The following is a 24,742-nucleotide window of genomic DNA, read 5'->3' on the forward strand; positions in this document are numbered from 1 at the left end:
ATAGTCTGAGAAGGATTTAAATAAAGCAGAGAACAGCAGCCACACCGACTAATACAGACACTCTCCATCCTAAACCTCAGATAACAATTAGATATACAAGAAGTTCAGTTTTCCAGCCTTGCCAATCCTCCCCTTTTCTCAGTGAGAAGGAAGTGCTAAGAAAACACAAGCGGTCATTCAAGGAAAGTCTCACCATATATGTCACAACCTACTGCACTGCAATGGTTTTACAGGTGGAGGCCACTGAAATGTAATTCTCTACGTGACTGTTTTTCACTAGTTTTGCCTTTGGCTGGGGTCAGTGTCACTACTGGTAGCATAAGGAGATACCTGGACCCTATAGAGGTTGCACAGGCAGTTCAACTCCTCCAGGATGGGACATCAATACATGTCATTGCGAAGGTTTGCTGTGTCTCCCAGCACAGTCTCAAGAGCATGGAGGAGATTCCAGGAGACAGGCAGTTACTCTAGGAGAGCTGGACAGGGCCGTAGAAGGTCTTTAACCCATCAGCAGGACCGGTATCTGCTCCTTTGTGCAAGGAGGAACAGGATGAGCACTGCCCAGAGCCCTACAAAATGACCTCCAGCAGTAAATGTCTCTGACCAAACAATCAAACGGAAATCATGAGGGTGGCATGAGGGCCCAATGTCCTCTAGTAGGCCCTGTGCTCACTGTCCAGCACTGTGAAGCTTTCCTGGCATTTTTCATTGAACACCAGAATTAGCAGGTTCGCCACTGGTGCCGGGTGCTTTTACAGATGAGAGCAGGTTCACCCTGAGCACACGTGACAGATGTGAAAGGGTCTGTAAAAGCCGTGGAGAACGTTATGCTGCATGCAACATCGTTCAGCATGACTGGTTTGGTGGTGGGTCAGTGATGGTCTGGAGAGGCAAATCCATGGAGGGACACACAGACCTCTACAGGCTAGACAATGGCAGCCTGACTGCTATTAGGTATCGGGATGAAATCCTTGGACCCATTGTCAGACCCTGTACTGGTGCAGTGGGTCCTGGGTTCCTCCTGGTGCATTACAATGCCCGGCTTCATGTAGCAAGAGTATGCAGCCAGTTTCTGGTGGATGAAGGAATTGATACCATTGAATGGCTCCACGCTCGCCCAGTAGAACACCTCTGGGACATTATGTTTTGGTCTATCTTACGCCACCAGGTTGCACCTCAGGCTGTTCAGGAGCTCAGTGATGCCCTGGTCCAGATCTGGAAGGAAATACCCCTGTAATTTCATTAGGAGCATGCCCCAACATCAGGCAGGCATACAAGCACGTGGGGGCTGGCTATACACACTACTGAGTACCATTTTGAGTTGCTGCAATGACATTTCAGCAAAATGGACTAGCCTGCTGCATCATTTTTTCACTTTGATTTTCGGGGTGTCTTTGAATTCAGCCCTCCGTAAGGTGATAATTTTCATTTCCATCAAACGATATGGCATCCTTTTGTTCCTAACACATTACCCAGTCCATACCAGTATAGATATTCTGCATGAGATTTTTACCTATTGAGATCTGATGTGTTTTCAAAGTGAATAATCCCTCTTACTCCCATAGGAGAAGCAGGGGTGAGTATAGAGGGATTTACAGGTACCTGGCATAAATGAACATGTCAATGTGCGTTTAAAAATTAATTTTATTCATATCAAAAAATCTAAAAACAAGAAAATATTCAAACATAGAATACATCATATCATCTTGTATGTCTCACTACACAGAAACATCAAATGTGGGTCAATCTGAGGCTGGATCTACATGTTTCACCCGATGAGGGCTTCTTCAGGATCCCATAACAGACAAAATAGACACCACTAGAAACATAAAATACAGTCAACAAAACATATTGGTCAAAAGTTATATTTAAATATCATCATATGCATATTAACCACATACACGTATTAATCAAAATTATAATAACGTATTCAAGCGGTCAAAAGGTCAAGGTTTTTTTTTTTTTTTCTTTGTATATATTGCTTATCCTGAGCCTTGACCTTTGAATAGCTTATTATAATTTTGATTAATACGTGTATGTGGTTAATATGTATAGGATGATATTTAAATATAACTTTTGACCAATATGTTTTGTTGACTGTATTTTATGCTTCTAGTGGTGTCTATTTTCTCTGTTATGGGATCCTGAAGAAGCCCTCATCCTCGGGTGAAACACGTAGATCCAGCCTCAGACTGACCCACATTTGATGTTACTATTTCTGTGTAGGGAGACATACGATATGATATGATGTATTCTATGTTTGAGTATTTTCTTGTTTTTAGATTTTTTGATATTAATAAAATGCAATAATTTTTAAACGCACGCTGACATGTTCATTTATGCCAGGTACCTGTAAATCCCTCTATACTCACCCCTGCTTCTCCTATGGGAGTAAGAGGGATGATTTATTTCCATTGCCTATTTGTACTCATGAGGGAGAGGACCGTGGCATATTAACTCTTTGTATATGTGAGATTAGAATCTTGCCCCACTCTCCCCCTATATGTGTTTTCAAAGTGTTCCTTTAATTTTTTTGAGCACTGTATAATATCTATATCTATCCATCCTGTCTGAGCAGAGCAATGTTCATATTTATATGAACCTGTTTATTCGGCTTTTACTTAGGATAACATGGTAACCTATATCCTTTTTATTTTTGTAATATGGACTAGCATAGGTGGTTTTATTATAAACAATGTTACTTTGTATCCATCTCCAATCTGATCAATGTTTATAAACAATGTTACTTTGTTTATAAACATTGAGATCTAGAGATACAAAGGAACATTGTTTAAAACTATTAATCAGTCTGGAGAGAGAGATACAAAGTAACATGGTTTCTAGACATTTTTCAGACGGGAGATCGAGAGATACAAAGTAACATTATTTATAAACATCGATCAGACTGAAGAAAGATAGTGTTTCTTTGAGAGCCCATTCACACTAGCACGACTTGTGAGGCGACTTGTGTAGCCCCAGGTCGCTTGACATAACAAAAGCAGTGTTAATCAATCAGTGCCGTTTTAATTGGCACTACTGAAGACTTCAGAAAAGGGTCCTGTACTACTTTGAGGCGACCTGTGATCCGACTGTCCCATATACTTCAATGGGAGTCGCCTCCTTATCTTAATTGACACGACTTGTTATCAGACTTTCCAGGAAGAAGAAAAAGATTAGCCAGGCATTCCCCACAGACAAAGTCGCCTGTCTCTTCAAAGTAGTGCACAAGTCTCTAAACAAGTCTCTAAACAAGTCTCTAAACAAGTCTCTAAACAAGTCTCTAAACAAGTCTCTAAACAAGTCTCTAAACAAGTCTCTAAACAAGTCTCTAAACAAGTCTCTAAACAAGTCTCTAAACAAGTCTCTAAACAAGTCACGGGGCGACTTTCTGGTCGTGGTAGTGTGAACCGGCTCTGCATCTCTCCATTTCGGGACTAAACCATGTTACTTTGTATCTTTATCTTGTGACTGAATAAGGTTTATAAACACTGCATCAGAAGATCCTGCTGCATCAGCTGCTGTACTGACAGCCAAGAAATGCCAGCAAATGGAGGGAGAGGGGTGGCAATGGGGGAAGATGGGGCATACTATACATGTCCTGTGCACTTCAATTTGATTTCTTTGGCATGCATCGGGTCTTCAACTGGTTAAAAGCAAAATGTTAGTCTATGACTGCAGTATACCGTCAAAACAGCATCAGTGACACACAGATAAGCACTATTATCATCTGGGGTCAAGTGTCAGAGCGTGTGACATCCGCCACAGCCTTGTCGCTTCTCCCTGGCTAAAAAAAAAAAAAAAAAAATTATATAAAAAAAAAAAAAAAAAAAAAACTACCCATCCTCAGTCAGGAAGCTTCCTGCGATTGCTTCCGCTCTGAAGATCTCGGGGGAAACTTTCTAGACAGACAATGGCAGGACAGGTTGAATCAAGCAGAGCCAGTAAAATGTGAGTTGTCCCTCTTATTCCATCACTGCCTATTGGGATTCCTGAAACCCGGGGGGAAGCTGGGCCGGATGCATGCTTTCTGGCTTTACAGAGTGGTAAACACATTGCTCACACTTACCGTATTAAAAAGTGTTTATTGCCGGACAGCGTCCAGAATTAATACGGTCAGAAGATGCGATGTGTTTATGTGAAACCAATACGTGTGATTCGGCACTTGTTTTATTTAGGAATGCTAACAATGTAGACGATGCCGGAGCTCATACAAGCCAGTATTTTATATGAGTTTGGGCACAAAGTCTAACTATCTTTGGTTTAAATAATAAATAATTTATTAATAATAATTTTAATATTAATTTACTGCCCAGCATTAAAAAACAAAAGCAGATTTTGGGGCAATACTCACCTTTCTGGAGCTGTGCCCGCTGATTATCTGCTGATCATCTACCAGGCAGAATGCTCAGCATAATTCAAACCACTCCTTGTAAACCTGGGGGGGTATCAAAGACACGCCCCCCTGAACTTCGAGGCAGTGTACTACTGTCAAAGACACGCCCTTGGATTCAGAGGAAGTGGTCTGTTGTCAAAGACACGCCCCTGAACTGGGAGGAAGTGGACTGCTGTCAAAGACACGCCCTTGAATTTAGAGGAAGTTGTCTGTTGTCAAAGACACGCCCCTGAACTCGGAGGAAGTGGACTGCTGTCAAAGACACGCCCTTGAATTCAGAGGAAGTGGACTGTTGTCAAAGACACGCCCTTGAATTCAGAGGAAGCGGACTGTTGTCAAAGACACGCCCTTGAACTCGGAGAAAGTGGACTGCTGTCAAAGACACACCCTTGAATTCAGAGGAAGTGGACTGTTGTCAAAGACACGCCCTTGAATTCAGAGGAAGTGGACTGTTGTCAAAGACACGCCCTTGAACTCAGAGGAAGTGGACTGTTGTCAAAGACACGCCCTTGAATTCAGAGGAAGTGGACTGTTGTCAAAGACACGCCCTTGAATTCAGAGGAAGTGGACTGTTGTCAAAGACACGCCCTTGAATTCAGAGGAAGTGGACTGTTGTCAAAGACACGCCCTTGAATTCAGAGGAAGTGGACTGTTGTCAAAGACACGCCCTTGAACTCAGAGGAAGTGGACTGTTGTCAAAGACACGCCCTTGAATTCAGAGGAAGTGGACTGTTGTCAAAGACACGCCCTTGAATTCAGAGGAAGTGGACTGTTGTCAAAGACACGCCCTTGAATTCAGAGGAAGTGGACTGCTGTCAAAGACACGCCCTTGAATTCAGAGGAAGTGGACTGCTGTCAAAGACACGCCCTTGAACGCGGAGGAAGTGGACTGCTGTCAAAGACACGCCCTTGAATTCAGAGGAAGTGGACTGCTGTCAAAGACACGCCCTTGAATTCAGAGGAAGTGGGCGGCTATCAAAGACACACCCCTGAACTCGGAGGAAGTGGGTTGCTGTTTCTGTCAGAGGATCGGTGACATACATTTGGATCCTAAAAAAAAAAAAATAACCTAGGCTTGGGGCACTACTATATGTCCCTTAACCACTTCAGGACCACCCACTGCATATTTACAGAGGCAGGGCGGCCTGGCTGTGCAGGTACGTGATTTTGTGCAGGGGTTCTCGGGGAGCACCGCTCCTGCTTTGATTAAACACAGAGGGAGCCAATCAGCGGGTACAGCGGCTGCGATTGCCACCAGCTACACGCCATTGTGCAGAAGAATGACACAACAGACGTCTGGCTATGTAAACAAGGCAGACCTTCTGTCACAGAGAAAGTGTGAGATCTTGTACAGATCTCTTTTTTCCGCTAGCTAGCACATCCATCCCAACACAGTTAGAAAGCACTCCTTGGGAGCACACTTAACCCCTTGATCACTCCTAGTGTTAACCCCTTCCCTACCAGTGTCATTTATACAGTAACAGTGCATTTTTTTTAAGCATTGACCACTGTATTGGTGTCGCTGGTCCCCAAAAATGTCACTTAGTCTAAGATTTGTCCGCCGCAATCCCGCTAAAAATCACTGATTGCCTCCATTACTAGTAAAAACAATTAAAAAAAATAAAAATGCCATAAATCTATCCCAGTTTGTAGACACAATTATTTTGCGAAAAACCGATTAAAATTACACTTATTAGGATTTTTTTTTTACCAAAAATATGTAGCAGAATACATATTGGCCTAAATTGATGAAAAAACTTGGGATTTTTGACTCACCGTGAAATCCATTTCTCTGATATTCAGTGACAGACAGCTCATGATCCTCTTAACCATTGGGTTATACTGCCCCCTACAGGAGTAGGACACTAGGCAGAAAAAAAAAATCTAGCTACGCCTATGGGTAGTCCCAGGGGGTATACTTCTTTTCCTGCTATGGGTACTCCATTTTATTATAAGCAGTGTCAGAAGAATTACAACTCCACAGAGGGGTGGGTGCTGTGTTCGTCAATGAACATCAGAGAAATGGATTTTACAGTAAGGGTCCTTTCATGCGGGCGCAACCGCCGACGGAGTCCGTTCTGCTCAGCGGGGGATTGATCCGCCGATCCCCGCTGAGCAAGCGGATGACAGCTCCGTCTCTGCTCTGTATGGGGAGATCGGATGAGAACGGACAGCCCAAAACCCTCCAGGGGGGGAGAGGGTGACGTATACCATACCAGGAATCAGACAGGCACTGCTCCAGATGGAACCCCCTCTCCATCAAAATGTCGGCCAGGAGGAATGCTGTGACTCGGACCGAGACCCGGTCATATGCAACCTCGGGAGGCATTTAACTCGCAGGCCAGCCTTCGTCAAGTGAGGCTATGTCGTGGCCAACCTAGTACTCGCTGGCCAGACTGGGATGACCACTGGATCTAGATTATCCGGCCCGTCGCCCAGTCCGGCAGTTGATTGTAGATGATCTCGGAGGAAAAAAATCCAGGAGAAAAATTCTATCTAAAAGGAAAAAATTGCCAGGACCAGAGATCCCAGCAAGGAACTAGATCCTTACTCCTGACTAGGCATAAAAAAAAACTGAGTACCTATAACAGAGAGAGGGAGTATACCCCCTGGATCTTTCCATAGGCGTATATGGAGAAAAGCAATTCCCAAGGAAAAGGAATTGATAAATGGGGAACGGGACGTTGCAATACCAGGAAAAGTAATGGAAGGTGTGGATGCAAAAATCAATAAAAAAACGTATCTTTCCCATAGGCGTAGCCAGACTTTTTCTGCCTAGTGTCCTGCTCCTATAGGGGGCAGTATAACCCAATGGTTAAGATGATCAGGAGCCGTGTGTCAATGAACGAATGAGAAAATTCGATTTTGAATTTGTTTTTTCAAAATTGTCGTTCTTTTTTTTGTTTAGAGTGCAAACAATAAAAATGTGATCAAATACCACCAAAAGAAAGCACTGTTTGTGGGGAAAAAAGAAAGACATCAATATTATTTGGGTATAGCGTTGCACGACTGCTCAATTGTCCATTAAAGCAACGCAGTACCGTAGCGCAAAAAAATGGCCTGGTCATTAAGGGGGAAAACCTTGTCACATGCATCCATTTTTTTCTCTTCTCTTTCTTTTTTTTGGACTTTTCAATCACATTTGAGTTACATAGTTTTACATATAGTTACATAGTAGGTGAGGTTGAATAAAGACAATAGTCCATCCAGTTCAACCTGTGTAGGTGTGTGTGGCCGTAATCATCTCTCATACCCCTGAATGTTCTGATCCTTGAGAGTCTTTTGAAAGCCACCATACTTCCCGCAGAAACCACTTCTTGTGGTAGAGAATTCCACAATCTTGTAGCCCCAACAGTAAAGAACTCCCCACGTTGCCTGAGGTTAAAACGCTTTTGCTCTAATCGCATTGTATGCCCCCGAGTCCTCATGCAATCCCTTCAACTGAATAGCTGTTTTTCTATGCCGAGATCACCATTGAGATATTTATAAATTGCTATCATGTCCCCTCTCAGGCGTCTCTTCTCCAAGGAGAATAAATCAAGCGATTGCAGACGCTCTTCATAATTAAGGTCCTCCAATCCCCTAATCAGTATAGTTGCCCTTCTCTGGACTCTCTCCAGCTCCAGCACATCCCTCCTGAGGACTGGACAGAATACTACAGATGTGGTCGGACCAGAGTTTTATAAAGTGGAAGGATTATAGTCTTATCTCTGGAATACATCCCTTTCTTTATGCATGCTAATATTCTGCTGGCTTTGGCAGCTGCCGCTTGACATTGCATGCTATTGCCTAATCTATCATCAACCAAGACTCCCAGATCTTTCTCCATTTTTGATTCTTTTCAATGGCAACAATGTTTTTGCTGTTTTTAGCATTATGTCCAAATGATTGGATTCATGAAGGTTTTCATAAAAAAAAAAAAAGTAGATATGATCAATTTTTAAATGCTTTGAAGGATCACATAAAATTACTGCCACAGACATCACAAAAACAATGAAAGTGAAAGGAAAAATGGCTAACTGCTTCCCCCTAGAGGACAAGATTGGAAGTGATCACAATGCCCAGAGATGGTTTTTATGTCTTAATCAGGATGGAGGATGAAAGACTGAAGCAATTGTGAGGTAGGCTGGAATTTACAGAATCCTGTGACAAGAGGATACAGTGCTACCCAAAACCAGTGTGTGAGCTCTGCTAAATCTGCACATCACAAGGTAAACGGAGATGCACAGCTAATTCCATCGATTGATTTTACCAGTACCCAGAAGTGGCATTCAATATCCTGCATCACACACACACGCGACTGATCAATGTTTTAAACTAAAATGTTTTAAATGTTCAAACTGGAAGTCTATAGATCACATTTCTCACCATTTTGAGGTAAAATCAACAAAATCGGCAGAGAACTTTTCTGCAGGCAACTGTGGCGACGGCTCCTCGACCACCTGCTTCAGCTGCTGGAACGGGGTCCCCCACGAGTCATACGGGAACCGCAGAATAGCGAGCTCAATCTGAGGGAGAGCAAAGAGGGAGAGGGTTATTGGTTAAATCTGACCTCCGGCCTTCCCTTCAGTCTTGCACAGTTTTACCGGCTCCTCTCCTGGACTGAAAAGGCAATAGTGCATTAGAAGCTGCAGCAAGTCAGATAGAGCCCCGCCTCATTTCCTGGCTGGAGGACATCTGGCATCATCTGATGGCGAACCTTGGCACCCCAGATGCTTTGGAACTACATTTCCCATGATGCTCATGCACTCTGCAGTGTAACTGAGCATCATGGGAAATGTAGTTCCAAAACATCTGGGGTGCCAAGGTTCGCCACCAATGATCTAGGGCAGTGGTCCTCAACTCCGGTCCTTAGGGCCCACTAACAGGCCAGATTTTAAGTATTACCTTGGGGAGATGCAGTCTAGAGTACTGCAATCACTGAGCAGCAAATGATATCACCTGGGATGTATTTCAGTTATCTTGCAAACCTGGCCTGTTAGTGGGCCCTGTAGGCCAGGGTTGAGGACCACTGATCTAGGGCTTTCCTCCCCGGCCCTAAAGACCATGGTCCCGCCCCTTTCATTCACTAGATTTCGCAACCTTACAACTAGGGATAGACCGATATGGTTTTTTCAGGGCCGATACCAATATATTGGTCACAACGTATCAGTATCGGATGATATGGGCCGATATTTTGTACATCCCTAGTCAGGGTTCCGAGTCTAGTCTTCTCCTCCTCCAACCATTAGGTGGCGATGCTCATGTAAGGGTAAAATTATGTCACATAGCATAATTCCGTTTAGAAATGTTATTGAATATGCCACTCCCATATGTACAAAAGATATAAGCAATTCCACATTAGCAGATCTGCATCTCTCACACACTCGTCGTAAGTGATACCCGGGTGATACCGCCCCATTTGGCGTCCCCTCAATACCGCTCCGTCTCTCACCCACTTGCTGCAAGTGACACCCGGGTGATACCGCTCCGTCCGGCATACGATCTCGGAGGTCACGTGGTCACGGCATGACCACGTGACCTCCGAGATCGTATGCATGGCATGACCACGTGACCTCAGAGATCGTATAGCGGACGGAGCGGCATCACCCGGGTGTCACTTACGGCAAGTGGGTGAGAGACGGATCGGTATCGGGTGGGTGGGAGATGGAGAAGGTGAGGGACGGAGTGGTATTGAGTGGATGCCGAACGGAGCGGTATTACCTGGGTATCACGGCAGGTGGGTGAGAGATCCCGATCTGCCAGCAGATCTGCTAATGTGGAATTGCTTATATCTTTTGTACATGTGAGTGACATTCAATAACATTTGTAAACAGAATTATGCTATGTGACATCATTTCACCCTTACATGAGCAATATTTGGAATATCGGTAATATCTGTCAGTTTCGGGGCCGATACCAATATATCAGCAAAAGTGAATATCGGCTAGTGATCGACCAATGTCGTTTTTTTACCGCCAATACAGTTTTTTTGCTCATCGGTATCGGCCGATATTTTCGGACATTAAAAAAAAAAAAAAAAATGTTTAAAGTCTACAGGTACTCTGGTGGACCCCAAACCCCTCCTCTGCACTTAAAAGCATTCAAAACGGCAAGTTTGGCTGTTTTGAATGCTCTAAGTTTTTGAATTTGGCGCCGCCAGTACCCGGAAATGATGTCATGACATCACTTCCGGGTACTTGGCGGCACCGAATTCAAAGAAATGGAGACCCAGTTAGACTGTGGTGGTGAAGGTAGGACGCCTGGGTCTCCCGGTGGGACAGGAGACCCGGGTGAGCCGCGGAAGGCAGCGGGAGATGGGGGGGGAGACGACGTCCCCTCACGCTCCTTGGAATGACAGCCGAGTGGCTTTCTCAGCCGCATCGGTTGTCATTACAAGACCGCCGACAGTCGGCTATGGACGCCGGTACCGGGGGGGGGGTGCCTCTAGCTGCAGGCATCACTCCGGTACAAGCACTTTCCCAAAATTTCGGCAAATCTAAAGGCCGATTCTGATATATCGGGGAAAGTGCATATCGGCCCTCGATATATCGGCTTTGCCGATAATCGGTCGATCCCTACTTACAACTACTGCCACTAAATCACCCGAGGAGAACAGGCTACAAAAGTTCTGTTTTATTTTTAATCATACAGATACAACTATTTATTGAAGCACGTGTCAAACACGAAGCCCGGTGGCTATCCGGCCAACCAGGCCCTTCCATGTGGCCCTCACACTTCTCCCGCAGCTGCGACAACCCCACCCCCTCCCCTCTTCTCTGCCCCCACCTTGTCTCAGCAGTCAGCAGCAGAGTAGAAAACAGAACTCCTCTGCCAGATCCTGCGCCTCTCTGTGTAGCCGCTATTCCTCCCACTGACACCAATGAAGAGACATTCTTTACTTCCATTGAGGCCGGGACATTTTCTACCCCCACTGGCCGCAGTCCCGCCCCCTCAGAGTCTGAAGGAGAGTAAACTGGCCCTTTGTTCAGAAAGTTTGGAGACCCCTGCTATAAAGTAAAATTTTCAGACAGAAGCTGCAAATCTAACACTGAAGCTGCAACCCAGCAATGTGACTCTCTGCAAAGCTTCATTGGTTAATTTGGACTGCCCAACAGATCAAATGCACCCCTGAGGTCATAGAAGAGTGGCTTGTCACACTAGAGTTCTGAGACTCATGAAGGGCTCTGAAAGAATATCATGGATTACTAGTGCCGGGTGACAAAAGTTTTTATCACAGCTAAAGGGACATTCATATGCATCTACTGCCCCCGTGTGGTACATGTGTGGAAAATCAACATCAAACCGCTGATGGTCATTTGGTGTGAATTACAAAAACCCAACACATAAAACAGCTGCATTTAACCACTTCAATACTGGGCAATTTTACCCCCACCCAATTGTCAGCTTTCAGCGCTGTCGCACTTTGAATGAAAATTGCGTGGTCATGCTACACTGTACCCATATGAATTTTTCTTCATTTTTTTTTTTTTAATGGATAAAGCTTTCTTCTGGTGGTTTTTAATCATCACCGGGGTTTACATTTTATGCTAAATGAAAATGTCTGAAAATTTTGAACAGATAAAGTTTTCTTAGTTTGTTATAAAATTTAGCAAATAAGTAAAATTCTCCTCCTTCACTGATGAGGCACTACTGTTAATCAGGGCGCAAATAGTGTAGTCCTGTCAGAATTGGAGATTGGCTCTCCTCTTCTCAGGCTGTGTCAGCGTGTGAGATAAAGGCATGGCGTAACACAGCAAGCCTGTTTACAAGTGATCAGCTGTGATTGGACACAGCTGATCACGTGGTATAGGGCTGCTGTGATTGGCCCTTTATCACAATCTGATCAGCTGCGTTCGAAGGACACAGCAATCACAGAGCATGCCAGATGCATGGGGGGGAACTGGACAACCCTGTGGTAGCTGAGTTTTGGCTATAGCTCAGTTGGGAGGGGGTTAAACTGGAAGCAGTGCTTCATCCAAATACAACAAGCATTTTATAGCTCTTTTTCCTAGATTTAAAAAATTGGTGTGGATTTCCACTTGCCCCTTTCCTCCAGAGGAACTGTCAGTGCTTTCCCTCATCTCCCCCATTTTTTTGCCTTTGCATTTCCACTGCATTGGATCAGTTATATGGGAAATCTAGATGTTAAAAGTCATTATAAACTTACCCTATCCCTTCCAGTTTTTTTGTATAACGAAAAAGTTGAAGGAGATTTTGAAATAAAACGACTGTTCATATTCCTACAATACTATTTATATCCTAGTAAAGGCTTTTACACTTTTGGTTCTTGGATGACTGTACCTGTAATCTACTTGGCACACTTTGGGGTCCTTCGTACCAAGTGAGCATTGTTTAAACACCACGGCCTACCTGAGTATTGTTGCTGTCCATGTCGTAAATAGAACCTTCAAGGCCCCGATGCAACAAACCATGTAGGGCCCCCCCTGACCCCTGGGGCGACGCAATCCCATGCTTCACCTCTGTACACCTGGATAGAAGGGGCGGCAAATAGAGAAACTGATCCCCTCTATTATCTTCCTGCAGTGTAGAGGGGATTGGATCCTCTAAATACCGCCCTACTATCCAGGTGTACAGGGGTGAGGCATGGGCCCCCTGGAGCATGGGGTTGGAATGAGTCGCAGCAGTGGAGGTGGTGGTGATGGGGGGATAGAATGGGATGAGTGGCAGCTGTAGTGGGGGGATGGAATCAGTTAGTGGCATCTGTGATGGGATCAGTGGCAGCAGTGGTGGTGGGGTAGATGAGATGGGATGGGATGAATGGCAGTGGTGGTGTTAGCGGTGGGATGGTATCAGTGCAGGTGGCGGTAGGATGGGATCAGTGGCAGGGGTGGTGGTGAAGGGGTTGGGATGAGTGGCAGCGGTGGTGGGGGTGAGATCAGTGGCAGTGGTAAGGGGGGTAGGATCAGTGGCAGCGGTGGTGGTGAAGGGGGTGGGATCAGTGGCAGTGGTGAAGGGGGTGGGATCAGAGGCAGTGGTGAGAGGGGGGGTGGGATCAGTGGCAGCGGAGGGGGGGTAGGATTATTGACAGTGGTGGTGGTGAGATCAGTTGCAGCGGTGATGGAGGGGAGGGGGGGGGGGTGGGATTAGCGACAGCGGTGATGGAGGGGGGGGGGTGAGATTGGCGACAGTGGTGGTGGAGAGGGGGGTGGGATTAGTGACAGTGATGGTTGAGAGGGGGGTGAGATTAGTGACAGTGGTAGGATTAGTGACAGCGGTGGTGGAGAGGGGGGTGGGATTAGTGAAAGCGGTGGTGGAGAGGGGGGTGGGATTAGTGACAGCGGTGGTGGAGAGGGGGTGGGATTAGTGACATCAGTGGTGGAGAGGGGGTGGGATTAGTGACATCAGTGGTGGAGAGGGGGGTGGGATTAGTGACAGCAGTGGTGGTGGAGAGGGGGGTGGGATTAGTGACAGCGGTGGTGGAGAGGGGGGTGGGATTAGTGACATTGGTGGTGGAGAGGGGGGTGGGATTAGTGACAGTGGTGGTGGAGAGGGGGGTGGGATTAGTGACAGCGGTGGTGGGGATACTGAACTTTGGGTTGTCACTAGCTGTAAGCCATATTCATCAAAATAAAATAAAGAAATGCTTAAAAGGAGTTGTATAGTCTCAAGGTTTTTCACCTTACTGCATTCTATGCATTAGGGTGAAAAACATTTGTTGCAGCTGCCCCCCAGACCCCCGTTATTCTTACCTGAACCCAATCGTTCCAGCCGCTGTCTCGGGTCCTCATTGGCTAGATTGATAGCACCAGGAGCCATTGCCCTTGCTGTCAATCAAATCCAGTGACACGAGAGTGGGGGCGGGGCCAAGTGCTGCTGTTTGCGTCAATGAACGCAGCAGCAGGCCTTGGGAGCGTGCCCGCATGGTTGCCCCCATAGAAAGTGGCTCTTCGTGGGGGCACCTCTAATGAAGGAGGAGCCAGAAGCGAAGCTAGGGCACCCCAGAAGAGGAGGATTGGTGCTGCTCTGTGCAAAACCCCCTGCACAGAGCAGGTAAGTATAACATGTTTGTCATTTAAAAAAGAAAAAACAAACCTTTCCAATCACTTTAAATATATCACTCTGTGTGTAATGCATCTATATAAAATATAAGCACATACACACATATATACACACACATATAGTATCTCACATTGTTGTAAATATTTTATTATATATTTTCATGTGACAACACTGAAGAAATGACACTTTGCTACAATGTAAAGTAGTGAGTGTACAGCTTGTATAACAGTGTAAATTTGCTGTCCCCTTAAAATAACAACACACAGCCATTAATGTCTAAACCGCTGGCAACAAAAGTGAGTACACCCCTAAGTGACAATATCCAAATTGGGCCCAAAGTGTCAATATTTTGTGTGGCCACCATTATTTTCCAGCACTGCCTTAACTCTCTGTCATGGAGTTCACCAGAGCTTCACAGGTTGCCACTGGAGTTCTTTTCCACTCCTCCAGGATGACATCACGGAGCTGGTGGATGTTAGAGACCTTGCGCTCCTCCAACTTCCATTTGAGGATGCCTCACAGATGCACAATAGGGCTTAGGTCTGGAGACATGCTTGGCCGCCAGTCCATCACCTTTACCCTCAGCTTCTTTAGCAAGGCAGTGGTCATCTTGGAGTTGTGTTTGGGGTCGGTATTATGTTGGAATACTGCCCTGCAGCCCAGTCTCTGAAGGGAGGGGATCATGCTCTGCTTCAGTATGTCACAGTACATGTTGGCATTCATGGTTCCTCCAATGAACTGTAGCTCCCCAGTGCTGGGGGCACTCATGCAGCCCCAGACCATGACACTCCCACCACCATGCTTGACACCATCTGAACCAAATAAGTTTATCTTGGTCTCATCAGACCACAGGACATGGTTCCAGTAATCCATGTCCTTAGTCTGCTTGTCTTCAGCAAACTGTTTGTGGGCTTTCTTGTGCATCATCTTTAGAAGAGGCTTCCTTCTGGGACGACAGCCATGCAGACTAATTTTATGCGTATGGTCTGCAGTAATGCTGGCAGCACTCATACGTCTATTTCCCAAAGACAACCTCTGGCTACGACACTGAGCACGGGCACTCAAATTCTTTGGTTGACCATGGCGATGCCTGTTCTGAGTGGAACCTGTCCTGTTAAACCGCTGTATGGTCTTGGCCACAGTGCTGCACTCAGTTTCAGGGTCTTGGCAATCTTCTTATAGCCTAGGCCATCTTTATGTAGAGCAACAATTCTTTTTTTCAGATCCTCAGAGAGTTCTTTGCCATGAGGTGCCATGTGGAACGTCCAGTGACCAGTATGAGAGAGTGAGAGCGATAACACCAAATTAAACTCACCTGCTCCCTATTCACACCTGAGACCTTGTAACACTAACGAGTCATGAATGGCTGTGTGTTGCCAATTTGAGGGGACAGCAAATTTTCACTGTTATACAAGCTGTACACTCACTACTTTACATTGTAGCAAAGTGTAATTTCTTCAGTGTTGTCACATGAAAAAGATATAATAAAATATTTACAAAAATGTGAGGGGTGTACTCACTTTTGTGAGATTATATATATATATATATATATATATATATTTTTTTTTTTTTTGCCATACACCATGTAGTGCCACTTTGTTTCTTAGCCCGGATGAGGGGGGGATTTATGATCCGCCAAAACAAGATAGTGTTACATCTTCTTACCGTTTATTGTGAATACAAATTGAACTGGACTTATGCTTGATTTGCAGCATTCTCCCTTATATACTGCTCCTCCCTTTATTATATACTGTATAATAATTCACAAACATACATTTGTGTTTTTTTTTTTTTTAAGCACAGGTCTCTTTAGATTTTAAAATGTGAAATTAATTACTAGATTTTGAACCTGAAAAGATCTGCTGCTGTGTTATCTGGGGATGGAGCGCAGGAAGGAGTAAGTGGTAACTCACTAATGGGTGTCCGGCACACCTGGATAGATCAGATATCTGTGACGAGCCAGAAAACAGCAATTTGCTGGAGTTTACCACATGGGCCCTTCGATCGGTAAAAACGCAGGGTACGGTATTTTACAGGTTGGGATTATTTTAGTGGGGAATCTGGTTCCCTTGTCACACAGGATGGCTGCCTCCTGGATCATGAACAGAGGACATTGCATCTTCTGCATAGATACTGGTTAACAGGTGTACCTCTATAAAATACTTCATTCTCCAATATCATACCATAGTGATTCCAAGGCTCCAAATATCAGACTTTACACTGTATCCTTTCTGGTTCAGTTCTGGGTTTATCCTTTCTGGCTGCAAAGGAAGAAGGAAGGAGAAAGACCCAATTAATTAATTCAAAATGGGAAAAAGAACAAAAGATAAACTGATCCACTAAAATCTCATGAAAGCTTTAACTTGTTTAATGTAAATCCAATAATTCATGAAGATCAACTGGACAGAGCGGGCACGCGGGGCGCACAGAGAGAGAGAGCGCAAGCGGGGCGCACAGAGAGAGAGAGAGAGAGAGCGCAAGCGGGGCACAGAGAGAGAGAGAGCGCAAGCGGGGCACAGAGAGAGAGAGAGCGCAAGCGGGGCGCACAGAGAGAGAGAGAGCGCAAGCGGGGCGCACACAGAGAGAGAGAGCGCAAGCGGGGCGCACACAGAGAGAGAGCGCAAGCGGGGCGCACACAGAGAGAGAGCGCAAGCGGGGCGCACACAGAGAGAGAGCGCAAGCAGGGCGCACACAGAGAGAGAGCGCAAGCAGGGCGCACACAGAGAGAGAGCGCAAGCGGGGCGCACACAGAGAGAGAGCGCAAGCGGGGCGCACACAGAGAGAGAGCGCAAGCGGGGCGCACACAGAGAGAGAGCGCAAGCGGGGCGCACACAGAGAGAGAGAGTAAGCGGGGCGCACAGAGAGAGAGAGAGCAAGCGGGGCGCACACAGAGAGAGAGCAAGCGGGGCGCACACAGAGAGAGAGCGCAAGCGGGGCGCACACAGAGAGAGAGCGCAAGCGGGGCGCACACAGAGAGAGAGCGCAAGCGGGGCGCACACAGAGAGAGAGCGCAAGCGGGGCGCACACAGAGAGAGAGCGCAAGCGGGGCGCACACAGAGAGAGAGCGCAAGCGGGGCGCACAGAGAGAGAGAGCGCAAGCGGGGCGCACAGAGAGAGAGAGCGCAAGCGGGGCGCACAGAGAGAGCGCAAGCGGGGCGCACAGAGAGAGCGCAAGCGGGGCGCACAGAGAGAGAGAGCGCAAGCGGGGCGCACAGAGAGAGAGAGCGCAAGCGGGGCGCACAGAGAGAGAGAGCGCAAGCGGGGCGCACAGAGAGAGAGAGCGCAAGCGGGGCGCACAGAGAGAGAGAGCGCAAGCGGGGCGCACAGAGAGAGAGAGCGCAAGCGGGGCGCACAGAGAGAGAGAGCGCAAGCGGGGCGCACAGAGAGAGAGCGCAAGCGGGGCGCACAGAGAGAGAGCGCAAGCGGGGCGCACAGAGAGAGAGCGCAAGCGGGGCGCACAGAGAGAGAGCGCAAGCGGGGCGCACAGAGAGAGAGCGCAAGCGGGGCGCACAGAGAGAGAGCGCAAGCGGGGCGCACAGAGAGAGCGCAAGCGGGGCGCACAGAGAGAGCGCAAGCGGGGCGCACAGAGAGAGAGCGCAAGCGGGGCGCACAGAGAGAGAGCGCAAGCGGTGCGCACAGAGAGAGAGCGCAAGCGGGGCGCACAGAGAGAGAGCGCAAGCGGGGCGCACAGAGAGAGAGAGCGCAAGCGGGGCGCACAGAGAGAGAGAGCGCAAGCGGGGCGCACAGAGAGAGAGCGCAAGCGGGGCGCACAGAGAGAGAGAGCGCAAGCGGGGCGCACAGAGAGAGCGCAAGCGGGGCGCACAGAGAGAGAGAAAGCGGGGCGCACAGAGAGAGAGCAAGCGGGGCGCACAGAGAGAGAGCAAGCGGGGCGCACAGAGAGAGAGCAAGCAGGGCGCACAGAGAGAGAGCAAGCAGGGCGCACAGAGAGAGAGCAAGCAGGGCGCACAGAGAGAGAGCAAGCGGGGCGCACAGAGAGAGAGCAAGCGGGGCAATACCTGCTGTGTTCCCACCCTCGCTCCTGCCCACCCCACGCCCCCATTATTTTATACCCTTCACTTCAAGGCTACCAAGTAGAGCCCCCCCCCCACTATTTATCGCACTTACCGCCATGTATGGTTTGCAGCCGGCGTCCATTGTTTTGGCTACAGAATCGACTAAATATCCGCTGATCCCGAAGTCGCACATCTTCACCTGGCCCTGCTTGTTAATCAGCACATTGGAAGGTTTTACATCTGAAAATAAAAAAGACCGTTCAGATGACTGAGCTGCAGGACGAACGAAGGAGGTAACAATATACATGCTGCTCATCTCTGCTAGTACTCGGGTATGAGGAAATGGCGCTGTGTACTGCACTTACATGGGGGCCAGCAGATCCAACCACAGGGGAAACCAGAATTCCTAAAGAATTGGGCACTTAAAGAGAACTTGAATTTGGATGAGGGTTTAAATAACGCTAATTTTGCTTCAGCAGCACCCCGAAAAAATGTATCGAAACTCCTCCCAATAAAATGTGATTTTTAACTTACTGTAAAATCATTTCTCTGATGTTCAGACAGACACAGCTGCTGATCTTCTTGACCATTGGGTTATACTGCTCCCTACAGGAGTGAGACACTTGGCAGAAAAAACAACTACACCCATGGGCAATCCCAAGGTATACTCCCCCCTCTCTGTTATATGTACTCAGTTTTGTTACAAGCAGGGTCAGAAGTAATACAACTCCACAGAGGGGTGGGTGCTGTGTCCGTCAAAGAACATCACAGGATTTTACGCTAAGTCACACTTTTCCTTTCGTTCATTGACGGACACCGCTCCTGATGATCTTGACCATTGGGACGTCCCAAAGCAGTGTCAAACGTGAGGGGTGGGAACCACAAAAAAAATTCCCAAGGCTAAACAGTAGCCAACCAGGTAACAGGAGCTCAACCACAGCAACTGGAGCTCACCTGAAAAACATTACACCCCCAAAGAGGGAACAAGCCCTAAACAGCAGCCCTCAAAACCTTGTGACCAAAAGAGGCACCTTCAGATGCCAACACATCCACTTTCCAAAATGTTGTGAAAGCGTACACTGACGACCAAGTAGCTGCCTTTCACACCTGCGTTACTGACGCCTGATGACGAAACGCGCTTGAAGCACTGAGCGTCCGCGTAGAGTGTGCTTTCACAGGGAAAGGAGGAACCTGACCCTTAATCGAATAGGCCTGAGTCACCATCTGTCTGATCCATCTAGAAATGGTCGCAGAAGATAATCCTTTGAGGCCCATCCGTAAGCACAAAAAAGGAGTGACTTTCTAAAAGACTCCATGGCTGCTAGGTACACCCGAATAGCCTTAACCACATCCAGGGAATGCAACGCAATTTCCTTAGGATGTTTTGGCCTCGGACACAGAAGGCAACACAATGTCCTCATTGAGATGAAAATCTGAGACCACCTTTGGAAGGAACGACAGACAGGGGCAAAGAAGCACCTTATCTTTGTGGACCACCAACTAAGGGGAACGACAAGACCACGCCGCCATTTCCGACACTCTACACACAGAGATGATAGCCACCAAAAAGACCATCTTTTGGGATAGCATAAGTAGGGGAATCTCCCGAATATTTTTAAAGGGAGGCTTCTGTACAGCTGAAAGCGCCAAGTTAAAAATCCCAAGGCGGTAGTGGAGACCAAACCGGTGGGAGTAAACTGTCGAACCACCTGAATAAAAGTACGCACCAGGGAGTGCGTGGCCAAGGGTCATTAAAAGAAGACGACCGCCAAGGCCGATACCTGACCCTTAAAAGGTACTCAAGGCCAATTTCTGCTCAACCGAGGAAGGAAGGACAAGACCCGAGCCACCGAAAAAGAGTGAGGGTGAACAGCAAGCAACTCACACCACGAAAGGTAAACTTTCCACATAAGATTGTAGATCTTCCTAAAAGTAGACATCCTAGCCTTCAGTAGTGTGGGAATGAACCCAGACAAACCTCTATCCTTCAGCACCTGGCTTTCAACAGCCAAGCCGTCAAAGCCAGCAACTGTAAAGCAGGATGGAAGATTGGTCCTTGGGACAGCAGATCCTCCCTGAGAGAAGTCTCCAAGGGGCGTTGGCAACTAGTTGCACCAGGTCAGTGTACCAAGATGGGCGAGGCTATTCAGGGGCCACTAGAATAACCGAAATTCCTTCTGCCTTAATCCTGCACAAGAGTCTCGGCAGAAGCTTAAGAGGAGGGAAGGCGCAAGTCAGACGATACTGACCCCAGGGGGCCACCAGTGCGTTTATGGCGTCTGCTAGTGGATCCCGTAACCATGCGACAAACCTGTGCACCTTCCTGTTGAGCCGAGACACCAACAGATTCACCTCGGGTGTGCCCCACCGGATGAAACACCTCGGGATAAATGGACCACTCCCCCCTTGGTCCAACACTTGCCGATTGAGATAATCCACCTGACAATTTTCCACCCCTGGAATGTGTATGGCGGAGAGGGCGAGAACAAAATGTTCTGCCCACCGAAGAATGCCAGCTACCTCCAGAGCTGGCAATACATTTGTTCCACCCTGGTGATTGACCTAAGCCACGGCCATGGCATTGTCTGATTTGATTCGCACCAGACACCCCTGAAGGCGATCCGTCTAGTGATTCAGGCACAGCCTGATAGCGCAGAGTTCCAGGACATTGATCGGGAGTCTGGACTCTTCCAGTGTCCAAACTTCCTGAGCGGAGTGCCGACCCTGGACACCTCCCCGGCAGGACAGACTGGCATCCATGGTGACCACTGTCCAATACAGGGGGCGAAAAGATTTGCCCTGACGAAGAGATGGAGAGCGAAGCCACAAGATCAGAGACTCTTGTTTTTCAGCTCAGCCGGATCTGATTGTCCAGAGACTTCGGACACTTGTCCAGTTTGGCCAAGATTTCCCTTTGCAGGGACCTCGAATGGAACTGTGCAAACAGGACCACCTCGAAGGTTGAAACCATCAGGCCTTGCACCCTTATGCAAGTCTAGAGGGACAACCACCTGCTGGACAGCAAGAGATGAATCGCAGCATGCAACTTCTGGAGTTTGTCCAGAGGAAGGAACACTCTGGCTAGAGTCCAGAGTAAGACCCAGATAATCCAGTTTCGTGGAAGGAACCGGGGCAGACTTCTGAAAATTCAGGAGCCAGCCGAACTCCCTCAGAGTACATATAGTAATGTCCACATTGTGCATCAGAGCAGTAGGAGATTACTGGTCATCCAGGTAGCCCAGCACTGCGATTCCTCGCTGACGTAACAATGCCAGCACCAGAGCCAACACCTTTGTGAAGACCCGAGGAGCAGAGGCGAGGCCAAAGGGTAACGCCAAAAACTGATAATGCTCCTCTACCACGGCAAAGCAGAGGAAGTGTTGGTGACACATATTGGAATGTGTAAGTAAGCATCCTTGATGTCGCTGGAGGCAAGGAAATCCCCCTGATGCAAGGATGCCACCACCGTGCGAACAGACTCCATTCTGAACCCCTGTACCCGCATAAAGCAGTTCAGGGTCTTGAGATCCAGAACTGGACGCACCCTTTCTTCTTTCTTCGGGACTGTGAACAGGTTTGAATAAAACCCCTGAAAACGTTTCGTAGTTGGAACCAGAACAATTGAAGTAACCGGTCTTTCACCGCCCCGAAGAGGGCTTGCAATCAGTCCAGGGACAGACACACATTGGAAGGATAGAACCTCTCTGGAGGGTAAGAACAAAACTATCTTGTAGCCGGACCATATCACTTCGTTGACCCACTTGTCTTGCACCAAGGAGATCTACAGGTCCGGAAACCAGCGAAGACGGCCCCCCACCACAGGCACAGGTGAGGGCGCACCTTTATGCAGAAGAAGCCTTGTCTGCGGGTCTGGAGAAACCCACTTTAGACTTGCCAGACCAAGTTTGCAGGGATCCTCCTGAAGAGGCCTTGAAAGGTTTAGAGCCCTTGCCAGTCGATCCTGTGGGGCAGAAAAACTACCTGTGAGCCAAGAAAGATGGGCCACGTCTGCGATGAGGTTCCTTATTCTTACCCTGACCAACATTTGAGCCACAAAACAGGCCTAGGGACCACTTCCGATACAGACAGTCTAGAAATCAGGGGAGCAGCATCCAAAGAGGCATCACAGATAAATTGCGGCCCCTGCACCAACTTGCCCGCCAGCTCAGAAAAGGCAGTGGGAAGCTGCTCACCCTCCAGGTCACGGCATAAAAGCTTAGCCCACTCGGTCAGATTTTGTGACACCAGGGCAATGGTCAATACCAGGCTGAGTGCCGAGCCGGCCACAGTGAACATACTGTGCGCCACAGCCTCCGCCTTTGTCAGCCGGATTCTTAAAAGCCGGCGATTCTTCTACCAGAATGATGGTTGCCTACTCAACCTGGAAACTGGGGGATCCACCACCGGACTCTTCAAAATGGTACCTCATTGCGAATCACTTAGGGACCACAAAGGGACATTTTGGACATTCTCACTCTTTTGCGACAAATCTGTCAAAATAGGAAGGAAACAAACACCTTTGTCGCTCTAGACGGCTTGCGAGTGCCCAAGGGAACTGGTGCTTCCACTGCAGCTTCAGCTGCGTCCTCCATTTTTAAAGTCTCACACACACAGACAATCAATGCATCCACCAGCCCAAAGTGGTAGCCAAACCACCATACAACCCCAGTATAGGTGGAGGGTGGTTATGGGGAAGGGGGCTAAGGGGAAGGAGGGGAACCCGGGGGTCTAACCATCCCAGGGACAGGCCCGCGTCCACCCCAAAACCCTACAGGTGGCAAGCCCCTGTCCAGTTGGGCTATGTCACGGCCGACCTAGCGCAGGGCTGAGGCCTGCGCGCGCCCGCTGGCCAGACTGGGGTGACCACTGGATCTAGATTATCCAGCCCGTCACGCAGTCCGGCAGTTGATAGTACATTTTTTCCTCCTGGATTTTTCCTGTGAGATCCATGTAAAAAATGTTGCCAGAACCAAAAATGCCAGCAAGGAACTAGGTCCTTACTCCTGACTAGGCAGAAAAAAAAAAAAAACTGAGCGACTAAAGCAGGGAGAGGGAGTATACCCCCCTGGGACTGTCCATGGGTGTTGCCAAAAGTTTTTTTTGCCTAGTGTCCTACTCCTGTAGGGGGCAGCATAACCCAATGGTCAAGAATGACAGAAGCTATGTCCATCAATGAAAGAAAGAGAAATGGCATTTTTTGCGCATTGAGCCTCATAGTTGTTTATTTGCAGCGCGAGATCATCTATGGCACTGCTGCCTTTGACTACTACCTCTCTCTACTCACACACCAGGAATAGGACGTCATTACTGCCCTGCTCTCCTTCCTGGTGAGAAAGCTGTAGTGCAAGATCTCCCGGCTTCTGCCTAATTCATTCTGTGCTTCCTGCACCTCTCCTGCTGCCTCTTAATACTTCCCAACTAATCAAGAAGGGATGAGAGGAAAGGGGGTAGCTCTAACAGGAACTCAGCACAGTTAGGTGGGAACCCCTCATAATGGGCACAGCAGGTGTGCAGACCCGGGAAGTCAGCAAAGGGATGGTGGAACTACTCATAATGGACACAGCAGGTGTACAGACCCAGGAACTCAGCACAGGGATGGTGGAACCCCTCATAATGGGCACAGCAGGTGTACAGACCCAGGAACTCGGCACAGGGATGGTGGTAACCCCTCATAATGGGCACAGCAGATGTACAGACCCAGGAACTCAGCACAGGGATGGTGGGAACTCCTCATAATGGGCACAGCAGATGTACAGACCTGGGAACTCAGCACAGGGATGGTGGGAACTCCTCATAATGGGCACAGCAGATGTACAGACCTGGGAACTCAGCACAGGGATGGTGGGAACCCCTCATAATGGGCACAGCAGATGTACAGACCCAGGAACTCAGCACAGGGATGGTGGGAACTCCTCATAATGGGCACAGCAGATGTACAGACCCGGGAACTCAGCACAGGGATGGTGGGAACCCCTCATAATGGGCACAGCAGATGTACAGACCCAGGAACTCAGCACAGGGAAGGTGGGAACCCCTCATTATGGGCACAGCAGGTGTGCAGACCGGTGAACACTTGTGTGGTGGTGGAGGAAGACACTTACCTCTATGAATGACGGAGAGTTTACTATGTAGATGTTCTAATGCTCTAACAATCTGGGAGAAAAAAATAAAAAATAATTAGAAGACAACTTACAGAATATGAGCACCAAAATGTTCATATTGACATCAATGAAGAGCTTGCCCCGTCCCGTCTTTAGGGCTTCCAGAGTTTCAATAAGGAATTCAGCCAAATATAAATGACCAATAGGAAAACTGTCGAAGAGGAGGCGGGGCC

At 47.9% G+C, this 24,742-nt stretch overlaps 1 protein-coding gene across 2 annotated transcripts in view; it reads right to left on the reverse strand.

Moving 5' to 3' along the window:
• Positions 1-24,742, reverse strand: part of MAP2K6 (mitogen-activated protein kinase kinase 6) — a 94,084-nt gene that overhangs the window by 5,672 nt on the left and 63,670 nt on the right. For both annotated transcript variants that reach the window (XM_082272526.1, XM_082272525.1), the window contains 4 exons: positions 24,510-24,561; positions 18,521-18,648; positions 16,579-16,656; positions 8,762-8,901 (listed from right to left, as the gene is read on the reverse strand). In XM_082272526.1, coding sequence (XP_082128652.1) covers positions 8,762-8,901; positions 16,579-16,656; positions 18,521-18,648; positions 24,510-24,561 — 398 coding nt within the window. The remainder of the gene's footprint in view (positions 1-8,761; positions 8,902-16,578; positions 16,657-18,520; positions 18,649-24,509; positions 24,562-24,742) is intronic.

This window comes from Pelophylax lessonae (genome assembly GCF_965119305.1).
Source record: "Pelophylax lessonae genome assembly, chromosome: 11".
In the NCBI taxonomy this organism is placed as follows: domain Eukaryota; kingdom Metazoa; phylum Chordata; class Amphibia; order Anura; family Ranidae; genus Pelophylax; species Pelophylax lessonae.